The sequence below is a fragment of the Sapajus apella genome, unplaced genomic scaffold (genome assembly GCF_009761245.1).
Source record: "Sapajus apella isolate SASKATOON/1434 unplaced genomic scaffold, GSC_monkey_1.0 scaffold36, whole genome shotgun sequence".
NCBI classification, from domain to species: Eukaryota; Metazoa; Chordata; class Mammalia; order Primates; family Cebidae; genus Sapajus; species Sapajus apella.
In genome coordinates this window covers 14446055-14464068 of record NW_022436976.1, presented here as the reverse complement: position 1 = coordinate 14464068, position 18014 = coordinate 14446055, and the positions used below count along the sequence as shown (strand labels likewise).

The following is an 18014-nucleotide window of genomic DNA, read 5'->3' as shown; positions in this document are numbered from 1 at the left end:
ATTCAATATAGTATTGAAAGTTCTAGCCAGAGCAATCAGGCAAGAAAAAGAAATAAAGTGTATTCAATTAGGAAAGGAGGAAGTCAAATTGTCTCTATTTGCAGACAACATGATTGTATATTTAGAAGACCCTATCATCTCAGCCCAAAATCTCCTGAAACTGATAAGCAACTTCAGCAAAATCTCAGGATACAAAATCAACGTGCAAACGCCACAAGCATTCCTATAAACTAATAACAGAATTAAAGAGAGCCAAATCAAGAATAAACTGTCATTCACAATTACTACGAAGAGAAGAAAATATCTAGGAATACAACTAACAAAGGATGTAAAGGTCCTCTTCAAGGAGAACTACAGACCAATGCTCAACGAAATAAGAAAAGACACAAACAGATGGGGAAACATTCCATGCTCATGGTTATGAAGAATCGATATTGTGAAAATGGTCACACTGCCCAAAGTAATTTATAGATTCAACGCTATCCCCATCAGGCTACCAATGACCTTCTTCACAGAAATGGAAAAAAAACACAAAAAACAAAAAAAACATGTTAAACTTCACATGGAACCAAAAGAGAGCCTGCATACCCAAGTAAATTCTAAGTAAAAAGAACAAAGCTAGAGGCATCATGCTACCTGACTTCAAACTATACTACAAGGCTACAGTAATCAAAACAGCATGGTACTGGTACCAAAACAGAGATATAGACCAATGCAACAGAACAGAGGCCTTGGAGAGAATGCCACACATCTACAACCATCTGATCTTTGACAAATCTCACAAAAACAAGCAATGGGGAAAGGATTCCCTGTTTAATAAATGGTGTTGGGAAAAGTGGCTAGCCATGTGCAGAAAGCAGAAACTGGACCCCTTCCTGACACCTTACACTAAAATTAACTCCAGATGGATTAAAGACTTAAATAGAAGACCTAACACTATAAAAACCTTAGAAGAAAACCTAGGCAAAACCATTCAGGACATAGGCATAGGAAGGGACTTCATGAATAAAACACCAAAAGCATTGGCAACAAAAGCCAAAATAGACAGATGGGATCTAATTAAACTCCAGAGCTTCCGTACCGCAAAATAAACAATCCTTAGAGTGAACTGGCAACCAACAGAATGGGAAAAAAGTTTTGCAATCTACCTATCTGAAAAGGACTTATATCCAAAATCTACAAAGAACTAAAACAGATTTACAAGAAAAAAACAAACCCATTCAAAAGTGGGCAAAGGATATAAACAGACACTTTACAAAAGAAGACAAAGAAGACATATATGAGGCCAACAAACACGTGAAAAAATGCTCATCATCACTGGTCATTAGAGAAATGCAAATCAAAACTACATTGAGTTACCATCTCATGCCAGTTAGAATGGCGATCATTAAAAAATCTGGAGACAACAGATGCTGGAGAGGATGTGGAAAAATAGGAACACTTTTGCACTGTTGATGGGAGTGTAAATTAGTTCAATCATTGTGGAAGACAGTGTGGTGATTCCTCAATGACCTAGAAATAGAAATTCCATTTGACCCGGCAATCTAATTACTGGGTATATATCCAAAGGATTATAAATCATTCTATTATAAGGACACATGCACACGTATGTTCATTGTGGCACTGTTTACAATAGCAAAGACTTGGAGCCAACACAAATGCCCATCAATGATAGAATGGACAGGGAAACTGTGGCACATATACACCATGTAATACTATGCAGCCACAAAAATGATGAGTTTGTGTACTTTGTAGGGACATGGATGAACCTGGAAACCATCATTCTCAGCAAACTGACACAAGAACAGAAAATCAAACACCACATGTTCTTACTCATAGGTGGGTGTTGAACACTGAGAACATATGGACACAGGGAAGGGAGAATCACACAGTGAGGTCTGTGAGGGGGACTAGGGGAGGTACAGTGGGGGGCAGGGAGTTGGGGAGGGATAACATGGGGAGAAATGTCAGATATAGGTGATGGGGAGGAAGGCAGCAAACCACATTGCCATGTATGTACCTATGCACCAATCCTGCATGTTCTTTACATGTGTATATATATATGTATATATATATATAGAGAGAGAGAGAGAGAGAGAGTTTTCTAAATCTCATAGTGCTTCAGATATGACATAAACCCATTGTGTACAGGTGTCAGCTAGCCCTCGTCTTATCACCTTGTAGTAACGGGGTCTTAAGGAATTCATGCAAGAAAATGACAATACTCTGACTACCCTATTGCTATGAGTAATACACTGCTTTTTGTCTTTGTTCTCTTTGTCCATGAAACTGTGCAGGCTCTTCAGCATTCTTGGTATCTTTTTTCCCCAGTCTCTGTCCTTTTGTTTTATGGATACACTCTCTTCTCTTTATTTAGTTTCCTCCTCAAGTTTCTGCCTCCTTAAGTTGATTTTTTCAGTCGAAATTTCCCACTTGTCTGGGAAAAAAGAATTCAATTAAATAATAAGTGGCAACAAACTAAAGTTAGAGGAATAAAAAGTGTGAATTCAGAAACAATTGCGGCTTGTACATAGTGTAGAGGGCCCATGCAAATCTGTAGAGTAGCTGGGTTTTCAATATCATTCCTAGCACAGACATCATTTTAAAGACCTATTGGGTGTTAGAGCCTAAGAGGATTGCTGGGCTGGTGCCTTGTTTATTTGACAGTGTTTACTTTTTCATTTCTTAGTGCTCACTGCTGAAAATATTCCTTCCTTAGTAGACCTATGTCTGTCTTCCCTCCACTCCACTTCCCAAGACCTCAAACTTTCAACAATAAAATCAGTTTACACATATTTGGAAAAACATGGCTAGTGATAAATGATCAGGAATTTTTACTTGTTTGTTACCTCTTATTTCAGAGAGTTCCAGAGGGATGAACAGTAGCCCTCTGCAATAAGAGTCCCGAGAATCAGTGGGAACCTGCTAAAATTCAGTTTTCCAGACCATACACACACTCCCTACCACAAGGATTCTGATTCATTGTGGCTGATGTGGGTCCCAGGTGTTTTCCATTTTTAATGAGTTTTTTTTTTTGGGCGATTTTGCCACTGTTGGTTTGCAGAACACTCCATGAGAAATTCTGCTCCAAAAACTGCCTCCTGACTTGGTATCATGCACATTTGTGCAGTTTAATAAAGACAGCTCAACCCAAGTACATAGATTAGTCACTGACAAATGTTAGTTGATGACAGTGATTTGCTCTGGTGTACAGCTCAACTGTTAGGAGTGTTTTGAATGTTATTTTTTGGCCCATGAGACTGAAAGACTCATATTAATATGAAACAACTGCTGATTAGCTTTAGCAATTCTGGATATATTCGGAACAATTTCTTCTGATCTGTGGCATAATACTATGTGCACATTATTAGCAAGGACCATATATAGAAAGACAAGTAGAATTTTAAAAATGAAAACTATAGTTTATAAATACTTCTGGTAAAATACAACTATCCCAAAGGTCTTCTATTTGAAGAAGTTAAGCAGTATGAACATTTTTTATATAAAGACGTAGGGGGGAATTTTTGAAAAGTAAAAATGATTGTAATCATTGCTGTTGAGATCATAAGATATATAATAGGATGTTATTGGAAAATCATCTTATATCAGTGTGGTGGGAGCACTGAGGGAAAGTGTGTAACATACTAGCATTGATGGTTCTGCAGGATTCCAATTTATACTCTAACTTCCTAACAACAACACTTATGGAAAAATTCTGTCTTCATTTTCTCTTATTTTTTCCCAAATGAAATCAAAGTAAGTCACCCAAGTAACAGGAGCATCACACTACAGCTCTTTTCTTTGAGTTCAGACCAGCACACTTCATTTTTATCAGGTTTGATTGAGAGTTACACACTTAAATTTAGTCTTAGTGCACTTCCAGTAAATCTCATGAGGAAAACACCAGCATGCGGCTACAGTGCTTTCTAGATAAGGATACGACAGTTTAGAATGCCAGGGACTAGGAGAATATTGGACATATTTCAGTCTGTATATCATACTGAATTGTTGTGGGTTTACTTGGGACAATTGTTGTTACATTAAACAATGTAACCAACATTTCAACATTCACACATCTTCAGTGTTAGCAGGTGATTTTTATTAATAAACCACCTCTTAAAAACAGCAACGCATTTCAGCACTGTTTACAATAGCAAAGACCTGGAACCAACCCAGATGCCCACTGATGATAGGCTTGACAAGGAAAATGTGGCACATATACACCATGGAATACTATGCAGCCATAAAAAACGATGAGTTCATGTCCTTTGCAGGGACATTGGTAAGTTTGGAAACCATCATTCTCAGCAAAGTGACACAAGAACAGAAAATCAAACACCGCATGTTCTCACTCATAGGCGGATGCTGAACAATAAGAAAACATGGACACAGGGAGTGAAGCATCACATACTGGGGTCTGTTGGGGGGGCTAGGGGAGAGACAGTGGTGGGGGAGGTTGGGGTGAGATAACATGGGAAGAAATGCCAGATATAGGTGATCGGGAGATGGAGGCAGCAAAACACATTCACATGTATGTACCTATGCAACAATCCTACATGATCTGCACATGTACCCCAGAACCTAAAGTACAATTAAAAAAACAAAAAGAAAACAGCAACACAAATTTCAGTCAGAATTTTTCATGGTGTTTTATCTTTCTCAGAACTTATCTTGAAAAAGGTGATGATACTTACAGTTGACAACAACTTTCACTTTCTTCACATCTGGGAATGACACATCATTTTCCGCACTGCATTCATATTCCCCAGCCTGGTCCCTTGTAATTCCATAAATGTCCAAATACTGACCATTTTCAAATGGTTTTGCTATAAAAAAGAATACAGCATGTTTAATTGTAGCTGCCTGAGGCTTCCTTCAAGTAAAACAACAATTTCATGACTTCCTACAAGATATTGCTGACAAAACAATTCCAAATGAAACTGGGGAATTATTAAACCTTTTGTTCTTCTATGTTCAGAGGAAAACTCAGAGAAAAAAGCAGAAACAGAACAAGGTATACTATAACAACTATTTCTCCAGAACAGGATATACATGTGTTCTTTTTAATTGATTGTGGTCTCCTAACCTCTTCACACATCAAATAGACTCTGCACATTTCTGTAATTGAGTTCAACAACCTCTGAGCAGTGTAGATGAAATTCACTAATATGACTTGGTACATATTGACTTTTCTACCATGTGAGCTAGCAACCTGACACTTAACCTAACTAAATGTTACCTTTCTTTTGGGGGAAATCTCCTACCCTTATTGAACCATTCAAGTCTGATGCCTTGAAAAAAGTATAGAGATACATTTAACCATTGCTATATTTCAGTTTCCAAAATTATTAATGCTGCCAAGAAAGATACAGTGTACACACTATACATAACTCATCCAATAAATCTCTGAAAAAATTATTATGACTCTCAAACTAAGGGTTAAGTGTTCATAAAAGCAAACCAAATTATATTTATTTGTTAATGTTCCTGGGAAAACATTTTATTTAACCAAAAATAGCAACAGATTAGAAACATAAAGATGTAGCAACAGATGAAAGACTACCCCCAAATGAATGAGATTTGATAAAATAAAGGTGTCTTCCTTTAATAATGGAAGTTTTATTTATTTGAAAGTATTGAGTCGTTGAGCAGGATCCTAATTATCAGAAGTATGGCAAAGGTAGAATAAGCCTGTGTGAATTGCAAGAGAGGACACCCTTCTACCTCCGTGCACAGGTCTTGAAAAAATCACATTTAAGTGCATATCAAAGGGATATCTTTTCCAAAGTCAACATTATTTTTGTCTTTCCCTTTCTATCTTGCCGAAATCATTGCAATGATGTAGGAGTTGGAGAACTAGTAAGAAGATTCCATTTTAATGAATCAAACAAAATAAATTTTGGTTATTTGGCCACCCAAATGTAAAGTCCATTCCAATTATTCTCCCCCAATATTCCCCCATGGGCTTCTGTGTCTGGGCCTTTATTAACTGTGGCATGGTCTGCCCTCCACGTAACTATGAGTTTGCTCACTGAAACCTTCAGTGTTTAGAATATGTATCATTAAGTCATTTCTCCATTTATCTATATGATCCTAGTTTTCTAGTTGGCTCTTTTTGTCTTATTTTCACTATTGCAATGACAATAATCTAGGCTTAAATGTGTCTGTCAAACTTACCGAACTTAAAAAAAAAACACTTCGCATATGAGAATTTTTAAAATATAACTTAAATTATAAAGTAAGGATGGTATTAAATATAAATTAAAGTATGAGGAACATTCAGTTGGGCAATGCAAAATGAAGTCAATCACAAGTAAAAAGTTGTATTATTGTGAAATTTTGTAAAAACAAATTTATTAGGGTCTAAATTATTCTTAAAACAGTACTTGAATATTTCATTTTTTAATTAAAATTTTAATAAATTATACCCCCAAAATTCATGCCTTTGACAACAGGCACACATTGTAACCTGCTTGAATAAACCACTGTTATTTACTAAATGACACCCGCAACCCCAATTAACCTGCTTGAATAAGCCACTGTTATTTACTCTTTAAGGAAAAAATTAAATATGGTGCTATAAGTGTGTGTTATTGTTTGCGCTGTTAAACATTGCACAAACATAAAAATAGCTTTTAAATTATTAAAGGATAAAAGTAAAAGCATTAGATTTGTATGTTTACCAGGAATCAAGAGAAACAAAAGTTTTAAAACTTAAAGAAGTACTTTTCTTTTCTCCCCTAGCCTAAAGGGCTAAATGGCAGACTCTGAAAGATTGAGAGTAACTGCAGGAAGCTGTATGACACAATACCACCAATATCAGGACTACTAGTACATCAGATAATTCTAGAGCGCACCCTTCACATCTACTGAATATTTGTCCCTGGAGTTCACTGCACATTCAAATATTAAGAGATTCTTCTTCAACCCCACACACCAGCGGTCCATATTTACAACTACCAGAATACTCGTAATGTTATGTAATGCATAACCCAGTTGCTATAGAGCCAGTGAATGGATTATGCTGCCAACACTCTCAATAACACTAGGGTAAGGATATATAGGATAAACAAAGCATAACGCATGGTCAGCATCTTATTTTTTCCCCCATTGGATTCCTGGAACTTTAAGTAATTTATTACTTCCATTCACCATGAATCAGGACTCCCAAAAGATGTGCATTAAGCATTCTATTGTTTTTATACAAATAACTTTTTTTTATTGCATTTTAGGTTTTGAGGTACATGTGAAGAACATGCAAGATTGTTGCATAGGTACACACATGGCAGTGTGATTTCTGCCTTCCTCCCCTTCACCTATAAATGACATTTCTCCCCATGCTATCTCTCCCCACCTCCCCACCCCCACGTCCCTTCCCCATTTTCCCCCAATAACTTTTTTTTGATGGGATCTCACTCTGTTGCTCAGGCTGGAGTGCAGTGGTGTGATCTCGGCTCACTGCAACCTTCACCTCGTGGGTTCAAGCAATTCTCCTGTTTTAGCCTCCCAAATAGCTGGGATTACAGGTGAGTACCATCAAACCTGGCTAATTTTTGTATTTTTAGAAGAGACAGGGTTTCACCGTGTTGGCCAGGCTGGTCTCAAACTCCTGACCTCAAGTAAGTGGCCAGCCTCAGCTTCCCAAAGTTCTGAGCTGCGCTCGGCCCAAATAACGGTTTTACCTGAACTTACCCTTGCTCTGTTCTCAGTCTCATCTTACCTGACTTGAATTCTGGATTTGGAACTTAGAGTTGCTTGCCCAGGATATAAATCCTGTAGTTTACTAGTTGTCTGTAATTTGCTTGGCTGCCTCACTGTCTTTTTTTTTTTTGGCTGTCCTTTGTTCTCCTTCGAACTAATTTATTTATTTGCCTGAGCAAATCCTGTCTTCAGACACTTGGTTTATATCCCCTTACCCACCACTCTACTCTTAAGGGAAGATGATGTGGGCATAGTACATTAAAATGCAAAGTAGAGCATTTCCATTTACACATGCAATATAATTCAATTTATCCCCTCCATGGAGGGGAAAGACAAGACTAAAGAGTATAGAAAACTAAAGACATGAGAACCATCACTAAAGCCAAGACTTTGCAATATGTATGAGAGATAGTGCTATCTTGCATATCAATTATAAACCTAGGCCTTGTGATATGTTATTAATCCTTCAGTATATTGATTATAAATGTAGATGAGATGTAAACATACTGTGTTATGACTGCCTTCCTCTAGTCAGAGATTTTACCATTCTCCACCAGTGCAGCAACAGTTCCTGTTTTGTTCATCTCTATTTCCTTAGCTCTAGCATAACATGTAAAACATCATATACTTTATAAATATTTATTGAACAAATAAACAAATGCAATAATTAATTAATTAATAATTAATTAATGTAAGGACTGAGCATGGGGAATCTAAACTAAACACGTGCATTTGTGGAAGGTGTCAACTTGTTTTTCAAAGTCATGAAGAATGAAGAGAACTTCAAAAAGAGTTGCCATTCTTGCTGACATCTTGAATTGATAGGTGGTGGCAGGGGTTAGAACAGCCTCTGGACATTACCTTAGATTCTTTTCAATATTATAAAGCCTAACAAAAACAGTAAATACAATTTTGAAGAAGAAAGATAAGTACCACCCATAATCTGAACCATAGTTTTTCTTTGTGCATAATCTCTTCCAAGTGTAGAGAGAATTTTTTTACAAAATAGAGAACTGAAGAAAGTCTACAAGCTTTCAGTGATGCCACTATTATCACCATCTTCAAAGAGGAAGCTGAAAATGTAAATAGCTCTGCTTTAATATATCTTTATGATACTTATTTCTGATAAGAACCCAGCCACAAAGAGTTCTATGTTGACCACTAAATGATATCTAGATTTGGTTTTACTGTTTGCTAAGGCATTTAACATACTTTATTTTGCATTTAACAATGGTTTGTGAAAGCATCAGTATTTCTCTAGAGCATCTGTGTGTTTCAGAAAAAAAATTTACAAAATAAATGTCTTTCCTTAATTTCTAGGACATGATCCTTCACTAGTTTTACCCTCACATCTCTGGCAATTTCCTTTTACTTTTTCAAAACCCTTCACATCTTCACATTCCCCAAATATTGTTTCTGTTCTATGACCTCTCTTTCTTTTATTCAGTGCATTCCTTCAGAGGATCTTGTTCTTGTTCATTCATTTACATTTCATTACTCTCTTAATATTGACAAAGTCCCTGGTTGATCAATTTAGCTCCTATCTGTATCATGAATCTTGGACACAGATATTTGACTGAACATCCCCACTTGGATGTCTCATAATCATCTCAAGTCATCATAACCAGAACCAGATTTACCTTTACTGCTGTATCTTCAGATCCTCTTATGTTTCAAGTCTCAATGATTGCTTTGATCATGATCTAATCACTCAAGCCAGAAACCTCGGCATTAACTTTGATAAAACCATTGACCTCAGTCATCCATCAGCAACAGTATCCTGTCAATTTTCCTTGTAAGTAATTCTCAAACTTATTCTAGGAGCCTCTGTGTTTCAGCTCTGAATGCACATACTCATATAGTCTGCCAATAATTGCCTACTGCTTTGTAGATCCACTTCAATCATTTTCTAAGAACTTGCTCAGGAAGAGTCACTCTACAAGGTTGCCCTGCAAGAAGACATATTGTTAGGGTCTCATTGCCATGTTTTACTAGATGATACCCTGTAACTGAAGATATAAAATATATTCAGGATGGTTCATTTACATTTAAAATTATAATTATTTTCCATCAACTTGTTAACTTTTTGTACATCAGCATATTTGGTATTATATAAGCATCTCTTTTATGCATTGTACTATATTTATCATACTGTGTGATTAGGGATGTGGGTTTTAGAACTGGATTACATGAGCTCAAATCTCAGCTCTGCCATTTATTAGCTACGTGACCATATACCAGGTACTTAACCTTTAGTGTACTCATCTGTAATGTGTAAGTCTAATAACAGAACCTGCCTCATGTGGTTGTTGTGAAGAGTGAGTTAATACAAGTAAAATATTAGAACACCATATCACACATCATAGGAATATAAAAAATATATTAACTATTATCGCAATACACAGGTTTAGCCATGCCAGCGTCTGATTTAGATAAATATTGTTTCCATGCTAACAAGTTACTATATTCAAGTATTGATGCTCTGTATTAACATGATATTTAATAGAAACCAGAAGTGAGGATAAGGAAGTCAATCAAGGATTAATAGCAATGATTGATCAGTTCAGTTATCATATCACTGTAGGAGCTCAGAAAACACATCTGTCTCATGCATCTGTAGTTATACATGGTTGCTCTTACACTGGAATCACTTTCTTTATGCCTGAATTACTAAAGACAATTTAACTTCCCTGATTCACTTTTCTCCTTTCCTAAACTATGCACACATAATCCCTAAAGAGTCACTGGTTCAGAAACAGCACTAAAAATGGCTTTCAGCTCTGGGTTTCTGATGAGAACTACAGCCTGAGATAAAAGTCCTTATGGTCTGCTTTCTCCTTAGACGGTTGATCTTGCCTTCCAGTTGCTTCCTTGAACACTCTACCCTTCAGTTCATTCACCTTACTTCTTCTCATTCTTTAGGTCTCTGCTTCAACATTAACTCCCAAGAGAAACATATTCTGATTTACTCACTACCCAGTCGAGTAGCTCCATATTATGTATACTTCCAATAAATTTAGCAAAGCAAAACACAAAAGTCTGCACTAATTTTGCCTGGTATGTACATGCTTGCTGTTACTTATTTAATTATTAGCAACTTTTAAAACATTTATCTTTCTTGTTATAAGTTCTGTGATATAAAATGCTATTTCTTATTCCACGTCTAGTATGGGCTCTACATTTGCTGACTCTATGTTTAAAGACAACTGATATGGTTTGGCTGTGTCCCCACCCAAATCTCAACTTGAATTGTATCTCCCAGAATTCCCACATGTTATGGGAGGGACCCGGGGGGGGTGGTAATTAAATCATGGGAGCTGATTGTTCCTGTGCTATTGTCTTGATAGTGAATAATCCTCCCAAGGACTGATGAATTTATCTAGGGTTTCCACTTTTGCTTTCTCTTCATTTTTCTCTTCCCATCACCATGTAAGAAGTGCCTTTCACCTCCTGCCATGATTTTGAGGCCTTCCCAGCCATGTGGAACTGTAAGTCCAATTAAACCTCTTTTTCTTCCCAGTATCAGGTATGTCTTTATCAGCAGTGTGAAAATGAACTAATACAGCAAATTGGTACCAGTAGAGTGAGGCATTGCAGAAAAGATACCCAAAAATGTGGAAGTAAGTTTGGAACTGGATAACAGATCTTGGAACATTTGGAAGGCTTTGAAGAAGACAGGAAAATGTGGGAAAGTTTGAGTCATCCTAGAGACTTGTTGAATGGCTTTTATAAAAATGGTGAAAGTGATATGAATGAGGTCCAGGCTGAGGTGGTCTCAAATGAGATGAGGAACTTGTTGGGAACTGAAGCAAAGGTGACTCTTGTTACGTTTTAGCAAAGAGACTGGTAGCATTTTGCCCCTGCCCTAGTGATTTGTGGAACATTGAACTTGAGAGAGATGATTTAGGGTGTCTGGCAGAAGAAATTTCTAAGCAACAAAGCATTCAAAAAGTGACTTGGGTGCTCTTAAAGGCATTCCCTTTCAAAAGGGAAACATAGCATAAAAGTTGAGAAAATTTGCAGCCTGACAATGCAGTGGAAAAGAAAAAAAACATTTTTTTAAGAGAAATTCAAGCCAGCTACAGAAATTTGCATAAATAGCAAGGAGTCTAATGTTAATCCCCAAGACCATGGGTAAATGTCTCTAGGCCATGTCAGAGACCTTCACTACAGTCCTTCCCATCACAGGCCTGGAAGCCCAGGAGGAACAAGTGGCTTTGTGGGTGGGGCCCAAGGTCCCTGTGCTATGTGCAGCCTGGGTACTTGATGTCCCATGTCCCAGCCTCTCTAGCTGTGGCTCAAAGGGGCCAATGTAGAGCCCAGTCTGTGGTTTCAGAGGGTGGAAACCCAAAGCCTTGGCAGCTTCCACATGATGTTGAGCCTGCAGGTCCATAGATATCAAGAATTGAGGCTTGAGAACCTCCACCTAGATTTCAGAAGATGTATGGAAATGCCTGGATGCTCAGGCAAAAGTTTGCTGCAGGTGCAGGGCCCTCATGGAGAGCCTCTGCCCTAAGAAATGTAGGGCCAGAGCCCCCATATGAAGTCCCTGGTGGGGCACTGGCTAGTGGAGCTGTAAGAAGAGGGCCACTGTCCTCCAGACCCCAGAATGGTAGATCCCCTGACAGCTTGCACCATGTACCTAGAAAGGCTGCAGACACTCAACGCCAGCCAGTGAAAGCAGCCAGGAGGGAGGCTGTTCCCTGCAAAGCCACAGGGGCAGAGCTACCCAAGATGATGAGATCCCACATTTTGCATCAGCGTAACCTGGAAGTGAGACCTGGAGTCGAAAAATATCATTCTGAAGCTTTAAAATTTGACTGCCCCACTGGATTTCAGACTTGCATGGGCCCTGTAACTCCTTTGTTTTGGCCATTCTCTCCCATTTGGGATGGCTGTTTTTATCCAATACCTGTACCCCCATTGTTTCCGGGAAGTAATTAGCTTGTTTTTGATTGTACAGGCTCATAGGTAGAAGGGACTTGCCTTGTCTCAGATGAGACTTTGGATTGTGGATCTTTGTGTTAATTCTGAAATGAGTTAAGACTTTAGGGGGCTGTGGGGAGGTATGATTGATTTTAAAATGTGAAGACAGGAGATTTGGAGGGGCCAGTGGGGGAATGATACAGCTTGGCTATTCCCCCTGTTGTGACTAAGCGAGTTAGAAGGAATAGTGCCACGCTCTGAGTTTCAAATTAAGAGTCCTTTATTATTTAGTTGGCAACTGAGAGATGGCTGATGCTCAAAATTCTCTCCGCCCCGAGGAAGAGGCCTAATTATCTTTTATACTTTGATTTAGGTAGGGGAGGGGAGTACCTAGCTGAAGCAGAATTTTACAGAAGCAGAAAAGCAGGTTAGAGGAAGGGGCTGTGGGCACAGGTGGTTTCCATACAATTACCAAGAAGGAGGGGAATCAGGTACCTTCTACACAATGATCAAAGGGAAACTTTTTTTCTTACGATAGCAGCGGGGAGGTATGCCAAGCAGGATGTGGTACAACGGTTACAACTGTTAAGAACAGTACGCTTCAGTGCTTCTAAGTGCAGCATGACCCAGTTATGCACCCAAAGGGGCTGTGGTAGGAAAGGGGAAGCCAGGTTGGAATTTACAACTAAGATGGAGTCAGTTATGCTAGCCCAGGGTAGGTTATTACACTCCATCCAAATCTCAACTTCAGTTGAATCTCCCAGAATTCCCACTTGCTGTGGGAGGGACCTAGGGAGAGGTAATTAAATCATGGGGACCGGTCTTTCCCATGCTATTCTCATAATAGTGAATAAGTCTCACGAGATCTGATGGGTTTATTAGGCGTTTCTGCTTTGCTTCCTCCTCTTTTTTCTCTTCCTGCCACCATGTACCAATTGCCTTTCACCTTCCACCATGATTCTGTGACATCCTAGTCATGTGGAGCTCTAAGTCTGATTAAACCTCTTTTTCTTCTCAGTCTCAGGTATGTCTTCATCAGCATGGTAAAACAAACTAATACAATAACATAATAGAAAATTCAGAAAATGTGTCATTTTATTAGAGAAGGTAGGTTAATCTTCTTTTTTAGCCAATGATTGATCATGTCTTAAATAAAAATAATATTTACCTTTTATTTGATACTTATTACTATGTGTAAGGAACCACACCAAATTCTCTCTTAAAATAAATTCTACAGTTAACTTTAAACTTATGAGGTAAATTCCATTACATAGAATAAGATTATAATAGTTAAAGAGATTAAATATCTTGCTAATGAACTCAGTGACATATATGAAACCCAGAACTAACTCCAAAAAATACATGCCTGATTTGTATATAAATGAAAGGCTACATTAATTTTCTCATTTGGGTAAATGGTAGTGATAGAAATACTTAGCTCACTAAACTAAATTAGGACATATATGTGTCATTCTTGCTCTTAGACATATACAGTACTATATAAATGTTAATTTAATCTGTGAAAGATGCTGTTCATTCTTATATCAGTTGTCTATGGCTGCCATAATAAATTACCATAAATTTACTGACTTAAAACCAGTAAATAAGCCATATGTCAGTTTAATCTTTGAATAATTCTATTGGTACCTGTATTAGTATTTTATGGCTGCCATAAAAAATTACCACAACTTTACTGTCTTAAAACCATGCAAATTTATTTCCTTACAGTGATTTATGTCAGAAACCCAGCAAAGTCTATGGTAAACAGAACAATGGGCCCTCTAAAGTTATTCACATCCTATTCACTAAAGTGATTAGTTTATATGGCAATATAATATGAATAATGTTAAGGACCTTGAAATAAGGAGAGTTTGGGGAAGGCCATTACTAATTCTATAAATTCTTAAAAGTAGAAAAGGAAGATAGAAGAGTGAGTCAAAGAGATAAAACAATGATAAAGGCTCTACCAATCATTGCTGATTTTGAATATGGAGGAAGTGGTGCATAAGTCAAGAAAAGCTATGGCCTCTGGAATTAAATGTCCCTCAGCTGACAACAAGAAATTAATTCTCCTTTATAGCCTCCAAAAAGGGATACAGCCTATCAACACCTTGCTTTGAGTCTGATGAGACCAGTGCTAAACTTCTAACCTAAAGAATTGAAAGATAATATGTTTTTGCTCTTTTTAGCCACTAAGTTTGTGGTAATCGGTTATAGCAACAATGTAAAACTAATACAGGGACTCAATGGACTAAAATCTATGTGTCAGAGGTACAGGATTCTTTTCTGGAGGTCTTTTTCTTTGCTTTTTTCAGGTTGTGGAGAGAATTAAGTTTCCTGCTCTTGCAGTAGTGAAATCCTCATTTTCTTGGTAGATGTTAGCTGATGGCCATTTCCAGGTTTTAGAGGCTACATCTCTTTTACCATGTAAGGTAACATGTTCATATATTCCAAAAACTAGGGCATGGACATCTTTAGAAGCCATTATTCTGTACAGTTTTCTATCGGTTTTCATCAGACTTTGGAGTTTTACTTGTATATACAAATTTTAATTTAATTATAATATTTTTTCAAAGGCGATAGGAAAAGAAAAACATGAGATCTAACTTATAAATTGTCATTAATGCCTCTTAATAATACAAATGAAGTTCAGAAACATGAATTTAATGAAGACATTCACTTTGAAGCAAAAATAATTTCATGACACTATGCCACATATCTATCAAGTAATGTAAATCTGGGAAGTGCTGTTAGAGCACAGAAATAATGGAGTTTATACATCAGCAAGAGTGGGTATATCAGTAGCTAAAATTATGGAAGTCATCTACTGAAATTATTCTAATGGGTTTCAAAAGCAAATAAAAGTAACTAGTAAGAAAAACCTTAAGCTTAGAATTTTTATTTTTGGTTACATATTTGTTACAGTACAGCAGAGAGCACTGAAGGAAAATTTTTCAATCAGCTCAAGATCAATTGTTTCTTTTCTTCCTGCTTTCCTACCTGCCTTCTTTTCTTCTGCTTATACATTCATTCAATGTATATTAATTTTGACACCATCTCTGATCAGTGAATCAGATTGTTTCCTTTTCACAGTTTATTGGGAAACAAAAGTATAAGTGGACAATTTCAATAATACGGTAACCACTACATTTGGGGTAAATGTAGGGTATTATACTGTCATAATTGCACTGTCATAACTTAAAGGAAGAATTCTGAAGATTTGGTGATGCCAGAACATTAATTTCATAGGAGTAGGTAGAAGTGATTCTGGAGCTATAAAAAGAAGTTATAGCCTAGAAGCCCTTGTATTCCATGTAAAGAATTTGGATTATAACTTAAGGAGTTATTAGAATAATGTAAGTTAGGGAGGATCCCAAGATAGCAGAGTAAGAGGCAGCTCTGGAAAGCAGCTCCCAGAGAAAGACACAGAAGCTGAGTCCTCTCCACAATTCCAGGTGAGGTACCAGGTTCATTTTGTGGGTCTGGCTGGACAGTGGGTATAAGCCAAATAGGTCAAGTTGTGACAAGGTGTGGCGCTGCCCCACCAAGGAGGATTGTGCAACTGGCTGGAGGGCCAGGGGTTCTCCCTCTCTGGAACTTCGGTTCAGATACAGCGCTGTACCCAAGCCCTCTACAACCCACAGAACAGGAGACCTTCACCCGGCTGAAAAGCCTTAGCGAGCTGCCTGAACAGGGAAAAACAGCAACTTTGGCCCTGGGGCTGTCAGCATAGATCTAGGTGGAAGTACTGGCTGACGCTGAGAAAGCCAGAAAGCCAGTGGGTTGGAGCTACCTGCCCCCCAGTAAGACAGGGAACAGAACACAGGGAAATAGCCCAAACGGCAGGATGGGTCCCCTGCTGCCGCACAAAGCCCAGCAGGCCAAAAAACTCTCACTCCAGAGTTAGACACCCAGAACGTCAGTTAGAGAGGGATCAGGAATGCTCCAGCTCATCGGGTGGAAGGGAAGCAGCCATTACAGAAACTAATTTTCCTGAGTAAATAAAAGACACAACAGCTCCTCTGAATCTGTGGCAGCCCAGCAGCGCCTCCGCTGGCAGACAAAGGAAAGGCAACCTCCCCAAGCAGCTACCTGAGATCAAAACTATACAAATCCAAGAGATGGGGAGAAACCAGTGCAAGAAGAATGAAATCATCAAAAACTGGAATGTCTCTCCCCCACCATGAGTTCACGGCTCCTCACCAGCAAGGGAACAAAGCAGGAAGGAGAACAAATTTGATGTATTGACAGAAGCAGGCTTCAGAAGGTGGGTAACAACAAACCTCTCTGAGTTAAAGGAACACCTTCTATTCCAAAGCAAAGAAATTAAAAATGTTGAAAAAAGATTAGATGAAATGCTAACTAGAATAACCATCTTAGAGAAGAACATAAACGACTTGATGGAGCTGAAAAACACAGCACAAGAACTTCATGAAGCATACACAAGTTTCAATAGCCGAATAGATCAAGCAGAAGAAAGGATATCAGAGATTGAAGATCAAATCAATGGAATAAAACGAGAAGGCAAGAAAAGAGAACAAAGAGTGAAAAGAAATGAACAAAGCCTTCAAGAAGTATGGGATTATGTGAAAAGACCTAATGAGCACCTGATCGGTGTACCAGAAGATGATGGGGAGAATGAACACTCTTCAGAATATTACCCAGGAGAACTTCCCCAACCTAGCAATGTGGACCAACATTCAAATACAGGAAATACAGAGAACACCACAATGATACTCCTCTAGAAGAGCAACCCAAAGGCACATAATCGTCAGGCTCACCAGGGTTGAAACAAAGGAAAAAATACTAAGGGCAGACAGAGAGAAAGGTCGGGTCACCCACAAAGAGAAGCAAATCAGACTCACAGTGGATCTCTCCACAGAGGCCCTACAAGCCAGAAAAGAGTGGGGGCCAATATTCAACGTCCTTAAAGAAAAGAACTTTTAACCTAGAATTTCATATCCAGCCAAACTAAGCTTCATAAGTGAAGGAGAAATGAAATCCTTTATGGACAAGCAATTGCTGAGGGATTTGGTCACTACCAGATCTGCCCTGCAAGACTTCTGGAAGGAAGCACTAAACACAGAAAGGAAAAACCAGTATGAGCCACTGCAAAAAAGAACCAAATGGTAAAGACCAATGATGCAATGAAGAAATTACACCAACCAAAGGGCAAAACAACCAACGAGTAATAAAATGGCAGGATCAAATTCACACATAACAATATTAACATTAAATGTAAATGACTAAATGCCCCAATGAAAAGACACAGACTGGCAAATTGGATAAAAAGCCAAGAACCACCAGTGTGCTATATTCAGTAAATCCATCTCATGTGCAGAGACACACATAGGCTCAAAATAAAGGGACAGAAGACTTACCAAGCA

At 38.1% G+C, this 18014-nt stretch overlaps 1 protein-coding gene across 2 annotated transcripts in view; it reads right to left on the bottom strand.

The window, feature by feature from the left end:
- NEGR1 (neuronal growth regulator 1) overlaps positions 1 to 18014 on the bottom strand; it is a 930734-nt gene that overhangs the window by 297573 nt on the left and 615147 nt on the right. For both annotated transcript variants that reach the window (XM_032297093.1, XM_032297094.1), the window contains exon 4: positions 4695 to 4826. In XM_032297093.1, the coding sequence (XP_032152984.1) occupies positions 4695 to 4826 (132 nt within the window). The remainder of the gene's footprint in view (positions 1 to 4694; positions 4827 to 18014) is intronic.